At 40.3% G+C, this 22,467-nt stretch overlaps 1 protein-coding gene across 13 annotated transcripts in view; it reads left to right on the top strand.

Annotated features, from left to right (window-relative positions):
* Positions 1–22,467, top strand: part of AGBL1 (AGBL carboxypeptidase 1) — an 806,151-nt gene that overhangs the window by 632,779 nt on the left and 150,905 nt on the right. Inside the window, exon 25 of one of the 13 annotated variants that reach the window (XM_070495678.1) lies at positions 4,051–4,111. The exons of the other annotated variants lie outside the window; for them this stretch is intronic. Coding sequence (XP_070351779.1) covers positions 4,051–4,111 — 61 coding nt within the window. The remainder of the gene's footprint in view (positions 1–4,050; positions 4,112–22,467) is intronic. 13 annotated transcript variants of the gene reach the window in all.

The following is a 22,467-nucleotide window of genomic DNA, read 5'->3' as shown; positions in this document are numbered from 1 at the left end:
ATGAAGCCTGGCATTTTGGAGGTGCATACCCCAGCTCTTATTATCCCTGGCTCCTCTGGGATGATGGGTTGCTTTTTACTTCCCAGTAACGCAAGGCCTACAGGACACTGAACGCCTTGAAGCTCCAAGAATGGAATGGAAAAGCAGAGTCATTTCCAAAAGGTAGCAGAACTGTCTCTTCTTTCCTTTCCCTCATTTGTCTTTCTCATACCAGAGACCTGTTATCCTGCAGGCATCTTGACTTGCCCACTCTGATGAATAAAAAATGCCCCAGGTAATTGCTAATGGCTGACACCTCCCTCCCTATTGATCTCTCCCTTTGGCTCAACCATCTCAGGTTACAGAGTGAGCCTTCCAGCTAATCACAATAGAGATGGGTCAAGACAAAGAGGTCTTGCTTAAATATTTCTATGGCAGAATGACAGTGTCTGCAGGAAAACACACACCCACACACACACCCACACACACACACAATACAGATGCATCTTTAGAGACAAGGACCTTCAAGGTAGAGTTTCATGTCATATTTAAGCAGACGAAGGCGAAAGCTCCATCAGCAAAATGGATTGGGACAAAACCTGGACCAACCTGTAATGGGAAGAGGCAGCCAGTGGAGGTGGAGGGCTCAGGATAAGATCAGAAGTTGGATGTGAGGCAAAGGTTCTTTTTTTGATGTGACCTTGCTGTCAAATGATATTCTGCTAATGTATCAGTCAGGGTTTTAGTTTAAGCAGAAAGAGATTTATTAGGGACTATTAGCTATTATACAGAATTTCTTGGAGGTTCACGTAACTAAGCTTGGGTGCTACTCAGCCATAAGCCATTCAGCCAGGAGAAATGCCTAACCACTCGATGAGACTGTTCCAACTTAAATCTTGAGGCTGTCACTGCAAGCCTTTGGTTCCATTAGACTGCCAACCACTGTTTCTACAGAAAAAGTAGCTGCCTTAACCACACGCTTGCCAGAAAGCTAGGCAGCCACCACCTTCAAAGTCCTGAGTGAGACTGCTTGGTGGAAGCCTGATGACCCCTGGAATCCTGAGTACAAGGGAGTCTGGGAAATTTAGACTTTAGGTTTCCAGTGTCGGGTAAACTAGAATGTGTACTACAAGGGTGTTGGGATAGAGTTTGGTGAGGCAATCTATGATGTCTGTAAAATCTGAATTGCGTTTTAAAGATTCCATAAACAAATTACATGGGATGCTCAAACACTCTTTTTCTTCATCCCTGGATTTTCTTAGAAATTTGAATAAAAAGGACTCTGCTTCTCTTTGTTACTAAGATTAGTTACTACCTGCTGAATGGGCCACTACTCCTTAACAGCAATAAATTAGACACTCTACATGCCATACGTTAGTCCTACAACAACCGTGTGAGATAAATATTATTTATTCCACTTTAGTCCTTGGAAAACTGAAGGTTGGACAATTTAAGTAAGTTGTCCTGTTTACACCACATATGCTAGATAGTACGTCTAGGTATCCAAGGTGTGCGCCCAGATGGCTAGGTTGCAAAGCCCAGAGTCTACTGGAGAGTTGGGAGAAACAGCACATATTCAGTTGTTGTTGGTGGTAGTTTTTTGTTTGTTGTTTTGTTCTTTTTGTTATTGTTGTTATTTTAAGTAAAGCTCTTGAAGGGGAGACTTTGAGGAGTTATGGTGAGTTAGAAAAGCTTGTTTGCTTGGTAATCTTCCCCTGGGACCCTGGGGAAAAGTAAAACAAAAAATAAATGTATTTATCTGAGATAAGTCTTCCCTTTGGGAAGGTCTTTCTTCCACCAGGGTGTTTTACTAGCACTTGGGTCTGGATAGTAGCAGACTCTGGTTTCAGAGTCCTGTCTGGTTTGAATGTCATCTCTAGCTCCATTGGTTTGCATCCAGATGCAATTATAACTTTCAAGGGCCTCTTGCTATGAGCAGAAGTCCTTAGATAGTTTTTTTCCCACATAATAAATAAATCTATCTCTGATATTTTCAAAAGTGCGTGAGCATATAGAAATGGCCAGTCCAAAGAGTGGCTGTGAGAGACTAATCCAGACTCAGCAATTGCATGGAACGTGACATTCTCTTCTCTGTACATCACGCTAGTTCTTGTACGCAGTCATGCCACAAACTCTGATTTCTTAACACTCTCACTTGTTTTCAGAGTAGCTCTTCAGATTTTAAAAAAATGGCCTCAGATGTGACTAAATTAGCTAAATTCTAGAATTCCTGCTCTTGGGGAATCCTGTTGGCTCCAGGCAGTCGGGGAAATGGAATAAGTACTTCCACCTTCACTTCTGTTTTTTGGCCCAACATCTTCATCTTGAATCTGTAAGCCATTTTGAACTTCTTAGTTGAAAAATGCTAGGGAATTGCATATAAAACTAATCAGTACCTTGTAATGAAATGGTTCTGCAAATTACTGCTTAATAATACTTGAAGTCATCAAAAAGTTCAAAGATTAATTACCATGTAACTGGCAGTGTTTGGATAGGAAAATTAAGGTTCCAGTGAAGAACAGAAAAATATCCACATAATTACCCAGGACTAAAATGCAGCTTAATACATTCAGGAATATAGGCTTCTCAAAATAGCAGGTTCCTTTTGAGAACGTTGAGTAATTTTTCATTGTTCTTATTTCTTGTCGTATAGTAGCCAATATCATGCTTGTTGATGTGCATCTGCTGGACACTTTCCTTTTAGCAAACACCTACACCACCATGAAATAATTGGAATGATATCAAATGATAAAATATTATTATTTTTTGTCATGGATCTTGGCACTCAATAGGCACATGTTATTGACATATATTATTTTGGGACATTTTTATGGGCCTTAGATGGCAAAAAAGTATGCCGCATAACTACAAAATATTTGAAACCAGGAAAAACTTTTGAGTTTGTTGACATACCATTTGAACCAAGGATTATTTTTCTTTTATCTTTTTATCCTTTCTATATCCTTGTAAATAGTACACCCTTGAAGATAAGTGATAATACAGGGTCAGAATTTCCTTTAAGAGCTTCTAAGACAGAGAGGAACTTGAAATCTGGAACCTAGGAACATTCATTCCACAGGTCTATTTGCGATTCCACACTTGCCTGCATGTACTTCCAACTACACCATTCGCACTCCATCTACCTAGTTTAACAGTCTGGCTTAGAAAACTGGCCTCTTATGTTTTTAGGGGACTTTTTAAAACTGAGACATAATTTAAAAATTGAATTTGGCAAGCTGCACTAGGTTCAAGCAGCAGCCATATGCTAGCAACCGCCACCTGGCAAGTTCGCTTCAGAACACTTCTGGCATGCTCTCTACGCCATTTGAAAATATTTGCTATACAGTTACCTGGCTGATTGTAAAGAACAAGGTCACTCGCAAAGACAGAAGTGGAATATAAGGGAATGGAGGGAGGAAGAGTGGCCAAAAAGAGAGAACTGAGTTATCTGATTGAAGACAAGAACTTTTTATCAGAAGCAGCAGTGGCTGAATTAGTTTATAGCAGGCAGCATTTTAAGGGGTGAGATAAGAGAAATACCAACCAAAGATTGGTGTTGGGGAACTTTTTTTAAGCAAATTTCTCCAACAAAGGGCCCTTGAGGGTGAAACAGATGTCTCTTTTTGGTATACACTTGTCTTCTGACCAAAAAACCGGGACTTTCCTGTGTAATTCCTCTTTGGGGCTCATCCTCAAAGTAACCTTCACATTCGCTATCTCACAGCCTCAAAGATTGCTTCTTCCTCTAGTAACGACCATCGTGGTCTCTTAGTTCTGCTCAGTTCCTTTTCTAAATTCTATCTGGGAGCAAAAGTCTTTCTTGGAAGAATGTTGGGAAGAAACAGAAAAGAAAAGAAATAAGCATGTTTTTTCTTAGCTTAAAACCATCAATAATTTGCCCTTAGTTACATAAACATAGACAAAAGCCTGTTATAACCCTCACAAATTAACTCATGCCCTGCTCTTCTGAATCTGCTACCTGTTGCTTCATGATGAGCCGTTTCTAGTTTATTCTGCCTACAGACACCAGTCCCCACGCAGATTATGTCATGCTTTATTTTCCTTTGTCAGATATTTTCCTCTTCTGATAACCTTCATAATGGAAGATACCACATTCTCAAGAACTTTCCTGGTATGTGTCTATATCTGTATCTATCCTCTGTCTACCTATCATCTATCTGCCTGTCTATCTATCTATCTATCTACCTACCTACCTATGTCTAGATTTTCTTTAGCCTTTATCATGGAGATGTCTCCATCACAGCAGAGATTTAAAGTCTCTGCCAATACATGTCACGTGAAGATTTGATGGATTTATGATTAAAGCACTTGAAATGCTCTGGGAAAAAGAGTAAGAATCAATAAATAGAAAGATCATTGCTGTTGCTATACACACCCTCTGGAGAGAGTCACAGAGGAACTTGGAGATCCTAGAGACTTCAAAGGAATGAGACTCCAAATCTGGTCAGTATATGCTAAAGAAGAGAAATGCTTAATCTCTTCCAACAACTCATGGATGCTCCTGAGCTGTGGAAGAATTCACCTTCATTTCCCTTGGAGATTAAACAGTTCCCTAGATGGTGGGAATAAATCCTGAAAACATTTCTGATGATAGTGAGGGATTTAAATTTGCCAAGTACTTTTTTGTGGTTGTGCAGCACTACTATGTTTGTGAGCCTCCTTGAATGGTTCCGTGCGGAGAACCAATGGGCAGTGTTTGTTTATTTCAGGTTTACCTCACCAGCTTTCAACCTCAAATCATATTTTTTTTAGATTTGGGACTACTATTCCCATCCTCAAGTGAATCAATGCTTTTCTAATGAGTTTTTCAAATCTTTCAATGTTCGCTAAACAGAAATTCATGATGGCAGAGGCTGTGTCTACTAACTCGCCATGGTATCCCAATTCCTAGCACAAAGCCTGCCACTTGGCAGGGCCTCAGTAAATATCTCTTGCCTGATGTCCCTTCAGTGGTAAATGTCCAAGCTCAGCCACACATCTGTTGTATCTGTTCCTTAAATCACAAAGTAGGACCATGTTTCAATGTTAGAGAACAGAATGTGGTGATAGAATTCTACCTGCTTTATCTTAAGTCTAACATGCACTTAGCACTAAATCCATCAACTTAGCACATGAAAACAAACCTAGAGATTCAGTTTCTTTATCTAAGGTAGGAACGGGAATATACATATCATTGTTCCTGGCCTCAAGGACATAAAGGCGGAGTGAGAGTTTCGTATAAGCATTTGTGGCCAGACGTAGCTAGGTTTAAATTGTGGCTCAGTCACTCACTAATTATGATACACTGCAATTGTCCCTTAACCTTTCTGTGCTCCAGTTTCTTCATCTATAAAAAGGAGACGATGAAGCACTTAGCACAAGGTTAGTGTAAGGTTTTGATGCTATAAGATATGTAAGCAGCATATCACAGTATTTGACAGTTATTTGGATTAGTATTAACTGTTACTCCAAAATCAGGGAAAGTTTCCCTAAGGAAGTGAATTTTATTTTGTATTTGCTTTGTAGGAAACTCCAGTTAAATGAAGGGGAAATATGATGGCAAGGAACTTAGATTTGTTTAATATCATAAGCATCATACGTAGCACTAATCTGTCTATCAATTGATATTTATCCTGCTTCATTTCAGAAAATATTGGAGGCAATCTGGCATCACATGGATGATCCATTTGAACCCTGCCAGATCACTGGTGTGTCTCCTTTGAGTTTTCCCTCATCTTTTAGTTGTGTGGAAATTACTGAACAATGCAGCAATATTGCTTCTGTTTCTTGGTAATGAGCAAATTTATCCTAAAAATCTTGAAAGAAAGTGAATGGGAAGAGCATACTATAGTGGTTCTCAACCATGGGTTTTTTGATGCTCTCCAAGGACATTTGGCGATGTGTAGGGACATTTTAGTTTGTCACAACTGAGGAAGGAGGGTGGTACTAGTGACATCTAGTGGGTAGAGACTAGGGATGCTGCTAAACATTTTACAGTGCACAGGACAACACCCCTTAACAAAGAATTATCTGGCTCAACATGTCAGTGGTGCTACAGTTGAGGAACACTGGCACAGGGAAGGAAAGAATGGTCTAGTGTTTGTAACAAGTCCGTCACCCAATGGCTTGCTGAGGACATCTCAGGGGAAGAGACAAGAAGAAACCAACTCCTAAGAAAGCTATGCCACCTGGGGGCTAGAAGACAAAGGGGTTTAGACAAAGGGAAGGGACAGAAAATTCAGCATCTTGACTTTTTAATTAATTTTGTGTATTAAAAATTGATAAGAAATATTAAGGGAGGGAAAAGAATCACCATCATTTCCGCTGGGCATCATTTACATATTGGCGAATCTAAGAAAGGGGGAAAGAGAGTGCCATCTGTTAAGCGCATGTTCTGTGACAAACTTTAGGTACATCTCATGTAAATTATCATAAAAAAGCAACTTCAGGGGTTGGCCCTGTGGCCGAATGGTTAAGTTCGCGCGTTCCGCTGCAGGCGGCCCAGTGTTTCGTTGGTTCGAATCCTGGGCGCGGACATGGCACTGCTCATCAAACCATGCTGAGGCAGCGTCCCACATGCCACAACTAGAAGGACCCACAACGAAGGATATACAACTATGTATTAGGGGGGCTTTGGGAGAAAAAGAAAAAAATTAAAAAAAACTTTAAAAAAAAAAAACAACTTCAGGTAAGTAGTCCTATTAACCCTTGTGAAATTGGGTTTGCAAACACATCTGGTTAATGACAGCATCAGAATTTAATACAGAACTCTCTGACCCATTTCTAACTCACCGTGCTTCCCCCTTTTGTTGGTTTTCTGCATTAAGCCAATGGGTGGAGGCAGGAATACGCACAAAAAAAACAAATAAAAAATGAAAACAACAACAACAAATTCAGCCTCAGGAAAGATGGAAAACCAAAGAAAGCAAAGCCAGATGTGAATGCTCTGCATGCATCCTGATCACAGTGTCATGTGATCCTAAACTGGAAGACAAGCAATGCCAGTTGTCTAGGCACTGGCCCAAGGCACACCTCAAACAAGCTGGGTCATGCTGTTCTCTCTTGCAGAGAAATAGCTAGATCACTATTCCTGGGGAAGACGTGCCAAGGGACATGACAGGAAACACGAAGGACTGGAGTGGTGGGCAAGGTCCTGAGTTTTTCCGTCTACATGGAAGGAAAATCCTGGAAGATCTTAGCATCTATGTACCAAAGCCACTTTGGAAGAATTATTTTCCAAGCTCACTAAGTTCCACAGAGAAAAGAAGCATTGGCAGCCAGAAACCGTGGAATATGAGCCAAGGGCTCAAAGCTAAAGCAGGAAAAGTTTAGATTAGCCATCAAGGCAAATGTTAAGACAGAGCCACCAGGGAGTGAGCAGGGAGAGTCCCATGGGAAGGGGCTGAGGGTCTCCCAGTGCCAAGCTTCTAGAGCACATTAGATAAAATGATTGCGAAGAACGTGAGTGGTCTTTTATGACCCCAGGAGATAATTGGTGAGCTGAGCAGAGCTGTCTCACCCATGGGCCAATGACAAATTATAACAATCCATTATTTTCACAAAAAAAGGGAAAAAGGATTTTTTTTTTCTTTTCCTCATAATGAATTTTATGTCTGTAAGGAGTGCCAGACAAATAGACCCAGAGGCTGAAGTTTTCTATTAACTCACAGGATAGTGACTTTGCTGAGCAAAAGCAATGCACGAACCTCCTCTGTGAATTCTCCCAGCATCCCTCAAGCTTACTTCAAGAGCCCAGCTCCGCTGCCCACCTCACCCCCTGCACAACACCCCCACTTGGTGGAAGAAGAGATCTCTTTAGTGCTGAGGGGCTCCTCAGCATCTGACCCTCATTGCTGAGCCTGCCAACAAGGGAGCTAGTTAAAATGTGTAGGACTCTGTGATGTGGGCCTGTGCTCATTAGGAAGCAGGCTGGAAATATATCTCAGAGAAGACAAAATTAGGAATTACTCGGAATGATTTTGAGCTGTTATGAAGAGATGAAGGACCTAATACGGTCCCCTGGGGTTGGTGGGATATGCTTGTTGATTTTCTCACCATTCTCTGAAATGCCTATCACGCCCCCATACACACCTACAGACGATTTTTCAATGGAAAGAAGTATGTTCTTCTAAATGAAATGCTAATTTTGCTCTCAATGCACGGAAAAGGCATTAAAAGGCATTCCATAACCAGCTATAGCACACTGAACCCTTTACAACCCTTTTGCAATCCTCCAAAGTCCGTTCGTACCATGCTAGTCTTAATCTGTTCTTGACAGGCCCATAGCAGTAGGAAAAATCAAAACAGTTCATATAGCAATGCTGGAGTTAGGGCTCAGCAGCATCTCAAACTCTGGAAAATACCACTAGGGTCTACATTGACCTCAGAGTCTCCTTCCTCATGGAATTCTTCCTGCCAAGAACTCTCAAAGCCCAGCTATTCATAACTTGGCTCTACTGATGGGGGCCCTGTTGGGGATTAGGGGTTGGAGGGAAGGGTGGGAGGTCTCTGGAAACATGAAGATATATTCCAGAGACTTGGAGCCAGCTCTTCCTCCAGGGACAATACATTGTAGTAGCATTTGGTGTTTCGTGACTCAGATGATGAGAGTGTAGTCATATTCTAGGTCAGATTCTAGGTCAAACTAGAACCTGGAGTGCTCTCAACCACCCCAGATGGACCCTACCAGATCAATCTTAAGCAGGCTGGGAGGGCACAAAGCTCTAAACAAGAAGAGGAAACATGACCTGGTCGAGGAAAATTAGGGAGAAATTTCACTGAAAAAGTAGCTGAGCAAAATTGAAGCTCCCCAAAGAATTATGTTGTTCATAGCGTATAGAATATGTGTTCTGGCTCTGGAAATCCCAAGAGATGCACCTCAGATTAGTTTTACATGTCATGATGGTGTGATAATTAAAGATAGGGACTCTGGAGCTGGCTGTGTTCAAAGTCTGGTTCTAGTGCTTAACTAGTTATGCAAACTTAAGCAATTCACATAACCTCCCTGTGCCTCTCCTTTCTTATTTGTAAAATAAAAGAACCTATCTTAGAGGTTTGTTGTGAGGATAACTTGAGTTAATTTATATATAAAAGCATGTAAAACAATGCTGATGCATTGAGAGTATTGTTGTTGAGAGTATTATTGTGCTGTTATTCTATATTATATTATGCGTAATTTATATAATGCATAATTTATATAATATATTCAATATTTAATTATTTGCATATTTTATAACATAGAAATATTATAATTAATTATTATTATGTATAGCCATAGATTATATCCTATTATATTGTAATATGTTATATACTACATGTTATATATCATATATATTATTCTTTATTGGTGACTATATCTGCACTGCAGCTCTGAGGATAAATTTATGTCTATTTTTTTCTCAAAATTTGTCCAGGCACATCTTGGAGATATTGCAAGTTCAGTTCCAGACAACTGCCATAAAATGAATATCACAATAAAGTGAATCACATGAATTTTTTGGTTTCCCAGTGTATATAAAAGTGATGTTTACACTAGAATGTAGTCTGTTACGTGTGCAGTAGTGTTATGTCTAAAAAACACCATACATAACTTAATGAAAAGATACTTTTTTGCTAAAAAATGCTCACCATCATCTGAGCCTTCAGTGAGTTATAATCTTTTTGCTGGTGGAAGGTTTTGCCTGCTGACTGATCAAGGTGGTGGTTGCTGAAGGTTGGGTGGCTGTGGCAATTTCTTGAAATAAGACAGCAGTGAAATTTGCCTCATTGATTGACTCTTCCTTTCACAATTTCTCTGTAGTATGCAATGCTGTTTGATGGCATTTTACCACAGTAGAACTTCTTTCAAAATTGGAGTCAATCCTCTCAAACCCTCCTGCTGGTTTATCAAGTAAGTTTATGTCGTATTCTAAATCTTTTGTTGTCATTTCATCATCTTGACCAGGAGTAGATTTTGTCTCAAGAAACCACTTTCTTTGTTCATCCACAAGAAGCAACACCTCATCCATTGAAGTTTTATCATGAGATGATAGCAATTCAGTCACAGCTTCAGGCTCCAAGTCTAATTCTAGTTCTCTTGCTGTTCCCACCACATCTGTAGTCCTGAACCCCTGAAAGTCATCCATGAGGGTTGGAATCAACTCCTTCCAAACTCCTGTTAATGTTGATATTTTGACCTCTTCCAATGAATCATGAATATTCTTAATAGCATCTAGAATGGTGAATCTTTTTCAGAAAGCTTTCAATTTACTTTGCCCAGATCCATTAGAGGAATTACTATCTATGGCAGCTATAGCCATACAAAATGTATTTCTTAAATAATAAGACTTGAAAGTCAAAATTACTCCTTGATCCATGAGCCACAGAGCGGATGTTGTGTTAGCAGGCATGAAAACCACATTAATCTCATTGTACATCTCCATCAGAGTTCTTAGTTGACCAGGTGCATTGTCAATGAGCGGTCATATTTTGAAAGGAATCTCTTTTCTGAGCAGAAGATCTCAACAGTGGGCTTAAAATAGTCAGTAAACCATGTTGTAAACAGATTTGCTGCCATCCAGGCTTTGTTATTCCATTTATAGAGCACAAGCGGAGTAGATTTAGCACAACTCTTAAGGGCCCTAGGATTTTCACAATGATAAGTGAGCATTGGCTTCAACTTAAAGTCATCAGCTGCATTAGCCCCTCGTAAGAGAGTCAGCCTGTCCTTTGAGGCTTTGAAGCCAGGCACTGACTTCTCCTCTCTAGCTATGAAAGTCCTAGATGACATCTTCTTCCAATAAAACTCTGTTTTGTCTACACTGAATATCTCTTGTTTAATGTAGCCACTTTCATTAATTATCTGAGCTAGATCTTCTGGAGAACTTGCTGCAGCTTCTACATCAGCACTTGCTGCTTCACCCTGCACTTTTATGTTATGGAGATGGCTTCTTTCCTTAAACCTCATGAACCAACCTCTCTGGCTTCAGACTTTTCTTCTGCAGCTTCCTCAGCTCTCTCAGCCTTCACAGAATTGAAGAAAGTTAGGGCCTTGCTCTGGATTAGGCTTTGGCTTAAGGGAATATTCTGGCTTGTTTGATCTTCTATCCAGACCGTTAAAACTTTCTCCATGTCAACAATAAGGCACTTTCTTATCATTTGTGTGTTCACTGGAGTAGCACTTTTAATTTCCTTCAGGAGCTTTTCCTTTGCATTCACAACTTGGCTAACTGGTTGGCACAAGAGACCTAGCATTTGGCCTATCTCAGCTTTCAACATGCCTTCCTCACTCGGCTCAATCATTTCAAGCTTTTGATTTAAAGTGAGAGAAATGTGACTCTTCCTTTCACTTGAACACTTAGAGGCCATTTGGGGGTTAGCAATAGGCCTAATTTCAACATTGCTGTGTCTCAGGGAACAGGGAAGCCCGAGGAGATGGAGAGAGACACGGAGACTGCAAGTTGGTGGCGCAGTCAAAACACACGCGTTTATTAAGGTTGCCATCTTATATGGGCACAGTTTGTGGTGCCGCCCCCCCCCCCAAATTACAATAATAACATCAAATATCACTAATCACAGATCACCGTAACAAATAAAATACTAATGAAAATTTTGAAATATTGCAATAGTTACCAATACGTGATGCAGAGACTCAAAGTGAGCAAATGCTGCTGGAAAAATGATGCTAATAGACTTGCTCAACGCAGGGTTGTCATAAACCTTCAATTTATAAAAAATGCGATATCTGTGCAGTGCAAGAAAACAAGATATGCCTGGAATTGCTTTCTAGGTTTTCTGAAAAAATTCCACATAATCAGGCTCAAAACTACCTCTGATATGTTCTAGCTATGGGACCTTGATAAACCTAGGTCCCAGTTTCTTAAACTTCAAAATAGGGCTGGGTGAGGATTTAAATAAGATAGAGCAGAGTGGCCCAGCCAGTGTGTTCTGCATGAGTTACAACTGGGCCAAATACTAAGCACTTTAGCCTTGCAAATGGACAGCGGGATCTGGGAAAATCAGAGGACTTGGATAGTTGTTTCTGACAAAAAGCATCCTTTTATCTCAGTGTTCCCTTGCAAATATTATCATTTTCTCTGAGTTCCTAATAGAAAACCTGTTGGGGAGACCTGAGAAACATGTTGCATTTGAAGCATCGAGTACCAGGCCTGGTAGATAGTAGGTGCACCAAAAATGTTAACTCTTTTGTTATTGCGCTGATGGCAATGGTGACAGTAGAAGGAGGAGCAGAGGGAGAATGACTATTTTTTTCTGGAGATACTTGTTTCTTATAAAAGTGGAATTAGAGCCTCCTATCATTTTACTACTTCAAGCCAAGAGGCCACACAGACTACCAGTGTTATCTATGTACCTTGGAAGTCCTGGGTATTATGAAAAGTATGTTGACCTTGGGGTCATGGGCAGTAAGGTGACCAACTGTCCCAGTTTGGCTGGAATGAGAGAGTTTCCAGGACATGGGACTTTCAGTGCTTTTAAGTGAATCTCCACTTTGAATATGTGACTTTCTAAACCACATTTTTGTATTGTCACATGGGGAAAATAAAGCCTGACTCATAGGGCTTTTGTTATCAAATACGAAACTGTATATGAAGTACATGAGACAGATTAGAAGTAAAATAAATGGTACACCTGTTCTGCTCCATCCCTCTGTCCTCACAGGGTGAATGTAGGCTCTACAACTTGGTAGCTGGGCAAACCATGGGCATGTTCAGAGCTTCAGTTCTGTCATCTATAACATAATAATAATATTGACCTTGATGGGTTAGAAGGGCATTAAATGGAAAATGAAAATTACTCCAAGGGTGCAATTATTAGATGTATCTCCCTTCTTCTCTACCTTCCTTCTCTTCTTTCTTCCAGTGGATTTTCAATCCATAAATCTTATACAGAATGACCATCCTGAGAAATAAGGCTTCGAAACACTGGTTGACCCATGGCATTCTCTTCATTTCTCAGTTCAGAGAATTCCAGATGTGGTGCTTCTCCATGCTACCCATACCTTCTCATGGAGAAGATGGTGTTTTCTCTGAAGCATCTGCATGAAGGCTCCACAAAACGGCTGTTGGAAACACTGAGGAGCTGGCCAAGATTTTAAAAACATGGCGCTGACCTTACGTAGCAGACAAGTTCTTGTTTCTAAATCCAATTTGTCTTCCCTCCTCCTCAATAAGACCCCATAAAAACTGAATGAGGAATATGAAGATGGTTACAAACCTCTTCTACATCTGCTAGGATGAAAACCTGATTGTTTATACTCTCTTTTATGATTTTTTCCCCTTCCTTTCTTCCTTCCTTCCAACTCTTCCATTGTTTCCTTAGTTGCTTCCATTCTCATCTGAATCGTAGTTTTTCTTTACCTCTTGTAATCCTTCTTGACTTCAATTTTAATTGTCTCTATCATTTATCATCAGTGATCATGGATGGATCTCTTTATCTTAAGATTATTTACTCAGTAATATTCTCAATGAATATTTATTGATCACCTCCAATTGGGCCAGACATTGTGTGAAATGCTGATGAGGAGAACAAAGGTGTAATTTCATGGTTTCTTTAATGAATCACTGCTCTATTCAAGGAATTATAATGACTACATAAAGAAGGAAAGTCTTTCTCCATACATTGTCTCATTTCATTTTCATCCATGTAAGGATTAGGGAGAATAATTAACTTGCCTAAGGTCACTAGCTAGAAAGCAAGAGATTCACGATTCAATCCAAGATTTGTTTCGCTAAAGCACAGTGGATCATTCTAATTTGAATGTGCAGTGGAATAATTCGTGTTGATCTCAGTTTTCTTCTTTTAGAACTGGTTACTTGAAAGTTTTTACTATTAAGATCTTCTCTGGGCAAAATATGAGGTTGAGAGAGTTTTAGTTTGGTGATTGGTGATTCCTTCTGCCCAAAAACATTCCCTGTCCTCATCATGTCAAAGATTAACACCTTTAAATCCACCCCCTTCCCCCACATGTTCGTACTCTGAGCCATTCCAAAACCAGGATTCATTTTTTCCCTATCACACTGTGTCTGGTATTTGTCCCATTCCCCTATCTCTATCTGTACTCTGAAACTAGCTAATTTGATACAGTACCCCTGTGTGCTAACTTGTGAGTAGCCATTAGTGTCATTGCTACTTCATTTTGGCTGGAACATTCTGGAGACATTTTGCCTTAACTGACAAGAATAGTGACTGAGAGAGACAGGCAGTCCCTGGGAATTATGGAAGGAATGTCTGGACTTGGGGAGCTTCCAGTCATGCTGGATCTTTTTCTAGAAACCTTTACCTCTATTTGACTTAAATGAACAGTATTTAACAGGCCCAGTAATCTACAGCAGCTTGGGACACCACGAATTTTCAATGTAATATTGAAATTCAGGCCACCCAGGAAAGACTGGAAAATTTCTAAGAGGACAAATAAATATGAATCAGGCTTTGTGTTTCCTTGGTATGAGTTTTGTATGTTGTTTGACTGGTCAAGGCTCTGTTGGATCAGTGGATTTTTAATAAGATAAATAAGTGATTATTTCTAACAAAAAAATACTTGAAATGGAAACATTGGGTTCTAGGGTTTTTTGTAAGCCCATTAAAGCACCACATTAATTCAGCCCTGGGTTCACTCCATCTTGAACAGAGAGATTTGACAGCCCTGCTGGGTGTGTCTGAAATGAATTCAAAAGCAGCAAGGTTTTGTGAAAAAACCAGTTCTCCTTTCCTCGCCACTAAGTAGATTTTCAGTTCTGCTGCAGTGAGTGAGAAAGAGAGAGAGGGCAGTACACACTGCCTGCAATACGATCTTCTTGGGCATTTGACTCATAACTGTTCCTTTTGAGCAAAGAGGGGTTTTCTCATCTGTTGTTTAGCTGCAATACAACCATGGTATTCTTGCCTGTCTGCGACACACACAGCCTATAGACAGCAACTCTTTCACCTTCTAGACTCAAAGACATGAGATTGCCCATCTCTCTTCTTCTGTGCTCCTTGTCATGAGCTTTCCTCTCACAGTCTTTCTTTAAACCCTATTAATCAGCACCTCTGAAAGGCCCCATTACTGAGAATATTTAACGCGTGACAGGATAATACACTAGGAAATATACTGTGGGGAATATTATAGTCCTGGCAGGGCTAAATGACCTAGAGTCATCTCAGTCTCCAGTGTTGCTTTGATTAATTAGCCCCATTTCTCAGAATTCTTAAGAGTCCAGATTTCTCTCTGTACTGAAGCTTGCGAGAGGCCAGCTCAGAAGAGAAGTTTTTCCCTCACTGTTGTTCTTTCTTTGCTGGAGAAGTGTCCTTATTCTTAAACTCCAGCTCTTGTCTCTAAAATGTTCATTTGATGGACAAATATGATTACACTTCCGGTATGTGCTAGACACAGTGCATGCGACTGGGGAGGACCAAGTTGAGTCGGATGGACCTCATCTCAAGACGTTCTCAGTCTCAAAGGGGAAATTGATCAGAATGAGCCCTTCCAACACACACAGAGGAGAAAGTGCTTAACTTTGTGTACAGTACCAGAGGAGGCAACACATGAACCAAGACTCAGAGGATTGGTTATTTTTGGCCTAGCAGATGGACCAAGGAAGGTTATTATAAACAGAGGAAAAGATAACATGCAAATAAATGGCTAATTCTTTGAGCATTAATTGGAGCAGAGTAATTCAGTATGTCTAGACTAGGGGGTTGGGTCGGGTGGTGGAAAAGGATGAGCATCAAGACAGCTAAATAAAGAAATGTCAAATATGATACACCAGGGAGCTTGGTCTTTGTCCTATAGGTAATGAGGAACCACTGAAAATGTTTCAGCAGAGGTAAGCTTTAAAAAAATCACTCTGGTAGAATAAAAGTATGGAACCCAGAGAGGGAAGAAAGATGGGGAGAACAGTTGGGAGGCTATTGGAAAAGGTTATATAGGAGATGTCTAGAGTGGTAGGATTTGGGGCTATCGACGTGACTGATTCTTTCTGCAGAGACATTTCTCTCTGGTGGCCCTGTAACATTTTCATTTTCCTTCCTTCGAAGGTAAGAATCAACTCTCTATGATGGACAAATAAATTCTGTGTGCTTTAACAAACTTTCTGTGCCCTTTTAGGCCCTGCATAAAAAACTCTCTAAATTCTCCTTCTGTTTTATTTAAATATAGTTGAATATTTAAATCCACGGCACTTCTGTCAGCCAATGATCATGGGATATTTTTAGTCCCCTACAATTTTAGTGTGGTCGCTCTCAAATTCATGATGTTGGAAATATCTATTGGAAGCACCACAGCAAAGTTGTAGGTCAGTATAAGATGTGGGAAGTATTTTGACTGAGTCTTTTTAAACTAACACAGTAATACGTGTCATTGAGTTTGGAAGGAGTTAGAGAAAACATATAGTCTAAATTTCCAGTTTAGAGTCAATTCCATCTTTACCATGTATAGTAATTTATATTAATTGGCTATACCATCTTCAAGCCACTTATCCACTCCAAGACTCAGTATTTTTCAACTCTGAAAAGCAGGGGAAATAGCTTTCTTTCTGGCTTTTCAGATCAATCAACATATGGAAAAACACTTTGTAAACTTTAATGTACTCAGAATAAATGGCTTTGATTATAATGTCTAAGGGCAAATAGCTAATTAGGGCAGAGCCAAGACAAATACTCAGGTCTTTGGGCTTCTAGCCTAACCATATGACAATTAGTTCATTTTAATATTTACTTTTTTTTCTATGTACCTCACTCAGTTTCAAAAAGAATTTAGCCCAGATGCTTTCTTTTCTTATAGCAAAGTAACTCTGTTATATGTAACACATAAAGACACACACACACTCCATGGTACTCTCTTCCTAATTCTAATCACTCTATTTGGTACGTATAACAATTCAATCAGGCAGTGAGCTGAAATTTACCTTAGGAGAATCTAGAAAGAGAAAAGGATTTGTTAAGCTGCTTCTTTAAAATGACTAATAGAATTCTCAACTTTGTTTTGGCATGAGAATTACCTATAGAGTTCTTAAAAAAAATTTGGATGTCCAAGACCCACCAGGGACCTCTGGAATCGGGATGTCCTGAATTTCCCTGAGTGATTGAAGCCAAACACGTGGATTTAGCTAAATACACAGAGGTGATTCTGATACATGCTTCAGTCCAGACAGTTCCCACAGTCCTAGACTTATAAATTCATACATTACAATTGATCTGCACATGTAAATATATCCCCTGACTCACCTTGTGCCTCACAGCCACTCCTAACTGTTCTGTTGGAAATGCGCAACATGCAGACCTGTTCAGATCCATAGTTACTGCACAAGTCCAGGAACCATGCTAGATACACAGGTGAATGAACACAATAGCAGCCCACGAGGCATTCTAGGGGTATGCACGACACATAAAGAAGTAAACCTAGTAAGAGTGTGATATTTGCTGTGACATTCACGTGTGAGAGTCCAGAAGTATTAAAGATTAAGTAATAGTTTCTTCGTTGGAAAGGGTGGCAGGAAAGAAAAGGCTTTATAGGGAAGGCAACCTTTGGGCAGGATTTGAAGGATGAATGAGAATTTTCCAAGCAGAAAAAAATGAGTCAAGCCAGTGGAAGCAGGGAGCAGGGAGCTGGTAACAGAGGACAGAAGGAAGGAAGATATTCTTGGAAGAGGAGGGAGCATACATAAGGAGTCACAGGCAGCTTGGAGCATGTGAGACCTTCAAATAGACAGGATTAAAGATGAGTAATGTCTGAGGAGGTGGAAGGTCTCAGTGGATGAGGAAAGGAGAGGCACCAGGGGTCAGTCAGAAAGGCTTAGATGCCATGCTATGATGCTCAGCTGTGCTATTCTCAATACACAGCATGGCTCTCCATTCTCATTTTTCTAATGATATTTTAAATATATATATATATATATATATATATGTAAATTCAACTAATGAGATCTTTCTAATAACATTTCTGAACCAGAATAGATGTTCTGATGAAAGTGGTTCTATTTTCTATCTCCTTTTTGTAAAAAGAGTCTCAAATATTTTCTGGAAACTGTGTCCATTTCTCTGCTGTCTTCCAAAGGAGATTCATACTGAAGACCTTGTCCTGATGCTCCTTCTGCCCCCCATTCCTTCCATGCCAACACGCAGAACCTCTGGAACCCTCACCCAGCTTTCATTTCTCGTGGGTGGAAGCATCTTTGTTCTGAGAAGATGTGTTGAGATTGAAACAAGCTCTCAACCGGTTACTGGACAAAGAACAACGTTCCAGAGAGAGGGGGGGGGCTTGTAATAGATAGGCAGAGGTTTTGGGGATAGGCAAACTCCAGGAGTGTGAGGACTGAGCTCTAGTTCCAGAGAAAACTAATGATCTAGGCTGAGAGATGGGCATACTCACCCCAATGCTGTGAGCCACGCAGCTGCTGTGAGAAATAGAGAGGAACATAGCCTCCTTTTCCACTGTGGCTGGTCTTGGGCCCTGACTGTGAATAAATGGACACCAGACCTAGGACTGTGGAGCAGGGTCTAGATCCCTGTCTCACCTCCCAACTGCTCTAGTCCGCTTTGGCTCAAGGCCTGGGAAGACTGAGGCTGTAGACTGATGGGAAGGGATGGGTTGACTAGGTGGGGACTGAACCTATGTAGGAAGGTCAAAATAAACACTGACTATTTATGTGCTACAGGTAGACACAAGTGCTCCCCCAAAGAAGTGTCCAGGCACAGAAATACATTCTCTGGACCTTGAAGGAGATAATTCCTTATATTCCAGAGAGTGAAAGAAGAGTGGACAAGGGGAAAGTATTATTAAGGGTAGGAATTGAGACTCAGGAGTCTGGATGAACTGGTTCAAATCTGATTCTGTTATCACTGTTAATATCTACGTCCATCTTAGTCATCCTGATATCCCAACACCCACCATGGAAACCAATACATTTTTGTTGATTTATTTTAAAAGTTAATTCTTGGGTCAGCCCCATGGCCGAGTGGTTACGTTCGTGCACTCTGCTTCGGCTGCCTAGGCTTTCACCAGTTTGGATCCTGGGTGTGGACCTAGCATAGCTCATCAGGCCATGTTGAGGCATTGTCCCACACAGCACAACCAGAGGCACTCACAACTAGAATATACAACTATGTTCTAGGAGGCTTTGGGGAGAAGATAAAGGAAAAAGAAAAACAGATTGGCCACAGTTGTTAGTTCAGATGCCAGTCTTTAAAAAGAATATAGTTAATTCTTGGAGATTTTTAATGCCTTTGAACTTTATTTTCCTCCTCTGTAAAATGGAAGTAGAAAATACCAACCATATTCTTGCGAAGATTAGCTGATTAAATGCATTAAAATCCCTCCCAGAATGCCTACCTCTTGGGAGTAGCAATTTGCAGACAAATATAGGCTGACTTCTCTCTTTCACCTTCTTGTGTCCCTGTGTAATTTATGTAGAATAGTCAGGGAATCAGGTTGTTTGTTATATGGCAGTTGACCACCAGTGTATCTCCTGGGAAAGAATTATGGGACAGTATAATATAATATTTTGTGTACCGGTAAATAACTGACATTTATTTGTGAGGTAATTGACTGAGAAACTGCCTTATACGTTAATCTTCCCACAGTAATGAACTAAGTACCTCGCATTCAGCAGAGACTCAAGAAATTTTTATTGATTGGACGATTTAAGAGGTATTTGCAACTTGTACTCTTTTAATTTTAGAATTCAGAATATTCGAGTAAATGAGGTGGCAAGTATCAGGCGAGCTGGGCTGGATCAGTGAATAGGAATTAACAGGGCCCACTCCCAAATTCCAGCATGGTGTTGGTATTCTTCTTTGCAGAACATTCTATAATATTCCTTCTGACTACAAGGATTTGGGGAAAAACAATCCGTATATAAGAGAGATTAAAGAGAGCAATCATTCCTGGTAAAATGTTCATGTTTAGAAAGTCATGAAAGCTTAAGAAGTCAGACAGGATCACCACATTGATGAAAACTGCAAGTTACCAGGGGTTACTGCAGCAGGGGAGACACCGAACTGCACTTTTAGGAAGTTTAATTGGAGCAAAGAAGAAGGACAAGTACCGAGGAGAGAAGTGTTAGAATTTAGGTTTTGGGGATACACATTTGGGACTGAGGAGGAGATAATGAATCTCAAAGCTTCCTGAAAGATTTGGAGAGAGAAATAGAGTATGGAGTGCTCAAAGATGATTCCAGAGATTTGAGGCTAAAAGAACGTTTATAGCAATGAAGAATTTAGTGACAATGCTTGGTGAAGGGAAGGGTGAAGAAGTGAAAAGTGAGTTTGTTGTTTATCTTTTAGACCTGTTGAGTCTGAGGCGGTGCCAGGAGTAGCATGCATATATTTCAAGTGCTGGTGAGCACTTTCCATTTTCAACCAGAAATATAGGATCGGTACACAGTAAGAAGATAGGGCAGGAAGACAGATATTAGGTGAGTCAAAAAACATGATTTCTTCCAGAGGAATTAAAGAGAGGACATGTTCTGAAAGCTTGAGAATGGAGGAACACCCACCTATAGAACAGAGAAGAAAAACTCTTTGTGCAGGAGCAAGAAGGATTGAGAGGTCTTATTCACAAAGGCAAAAGGACCAAGCGAGCTTCTGTCATATCACAGAAGTCAAGATAAAGAGACAGTCAAGAAGGAGGGGTTGCCAGCTGAGATACACAGCAGAATTGTCAAGAGGCACGGAGACCAAGAAAAGACACATTTGCACCCAGGCAGTTGCTTTCAACGCCAAGATTCTTTAATGCCATTGTGACTTTCATAAAGGCAGTTCAGTTGACAGGTGACATGGATGCCAAAAAATATCAAGAGAACAAGTAAAAAGGAAATGGAAGCATGGTTACAGAATGTTCACCTGGAAGTGTGGCTGTGAAGGGAAGGAGACAAGCAAAAGTATTTGAGTAGGGCCATTTGAAAATCATTTCAGGGTTCGAAAAAACAGGATACTTGAAGGCAATCCAGTTGAGGGGAAAAATCTGGAAATACTAAAATTGAGACATATAATAAGGAAACAAAATCCCTCAGAAGGCAGAGAGAAGACTCGGAACAACTGGAAAATTGGCCCCTCCCTGAGATCAAAATCAGAAGAGATGAGGTAAGTGGGTGTAAATGAAAATCATGCTATTTTACCTTTGAAAATACCCGACAGCTTATGGGGTCTATAAGTAGTTTTTTATTTAAAATTTTTCTTAGGTCATTAAACCTTCACAGTGACTCTGTAAGAAAAGCATTATTATTTCCATCTTACATTGTGTAAATGAAGTCTTAGATCAGGTAAGTAAATTAATCAAAAGTCCCATACCTGGAGAGTAGTAGAATTAGGCCAAAATCTGAGAAGTCCTTAGGACAGTAGGCAAGGGCCAAACCTTCTCCACACTCATCACATGTCTGCACTTATGTTGAAAAATAAATCAAAGATTAGATGCTATTAGATGGCCTCAAGCTGTTAAATAAGGTGCGTGTGTGTGTGTGTTTGTGAGTGTGGGTGTGTGTGTGCGTACTCTCGGGGAGATGTTGCAGATTGAATTGTGTCCCCCCAAAAGACATGTTGAGGTCCTAACCCCATGCTACTTGTGAATGTGAACTTATTTAGAAATAGGATCTTTGCAGATGTAATTAAGATGTAAGTTAAATGAGCTCGTAGTGGAATAGAGCAGACCCTTCATCTAATCTAACTGGTGTTTTTATAAGAGGAGAAGAGACAGAGACAGACTCACAGGGAGAACACAGCCATGTGGTGATGGAGGCAGAGACTGGAGTGATGCATCTCAACCCAAGGAATGCCAAGGATTGTCAGCAAACACTAGAAGCTAGAGGAAGCAAGGAATGATTCTTCCCTGCAGGTTTCTGAGGGAGCATGACCCTGCTGCCACCTTGATTTCTGGCTTCTGGTCTTCAGAAGTGTGAGACAATAAATTGCTATTGTTTTAAGCCACTCAGATTATGCGACTTTGTTATAATACCCCTAGAAAACAAATATCATTTAGATGGGTTTGATGAGAACTTAAGCGGAAAAGAGATGGGAATGACCCAAGTGGAAGGTTAGTGTGGGAGTTCACTGAGGAATGAAAGTCCTGGAGGAAGATACACGCTGAACTGAGACTGGCAGGATAGCATGGTGGCTGAGCACAGTAGTGTTGGAACCAGACACAAGTGGGTTCAAATCGTTGTTCTGTCTTTCTATAGCTGGGAGATACTGAGAATGTTATTTGATGTTTCTAAGGCTCTGTTTACTTATTTACAAAAATGGATAATTCTTAAACCATGGAATTATTATGAAGATGAAATGACATGAGACATGTAAAGTGTTCACCACAGTGCCTTTTAGTGCTCAATAAATTCAGGTGAGATCGTAGTGGTTTTTTGTCTTGTTGCCATTATATGCCTTTTTCTAGCAGCATTTTTATGGGGTACTAGAGAGTGTAGAAGCAGAAAATGATGAGGAAAAAATCCAGCGTTGAAGTGTATTTGTTTGTACATCAAGGGCACCACGGGGTGGTGGTAGTAGAACTATTACTAGTGGTAA

This window comes from Equus asinus, chromosome 2 (assembly GCF_041296235.1).
Source record: "Equus asinus isolate D_3611 breed Donkey chromosome 2, EquAss-T2T_v2, whole genome shotgun sequence".
NCBI classification, from domain to species: Eukaryota; Metazoa; Chordata; class Mammalia; order Perissodactyla; family Equidae; genus Equus; species Equus asinus.
This window is presented reverse-complemented; position numbering and strand designations above follow the sequence as displayed.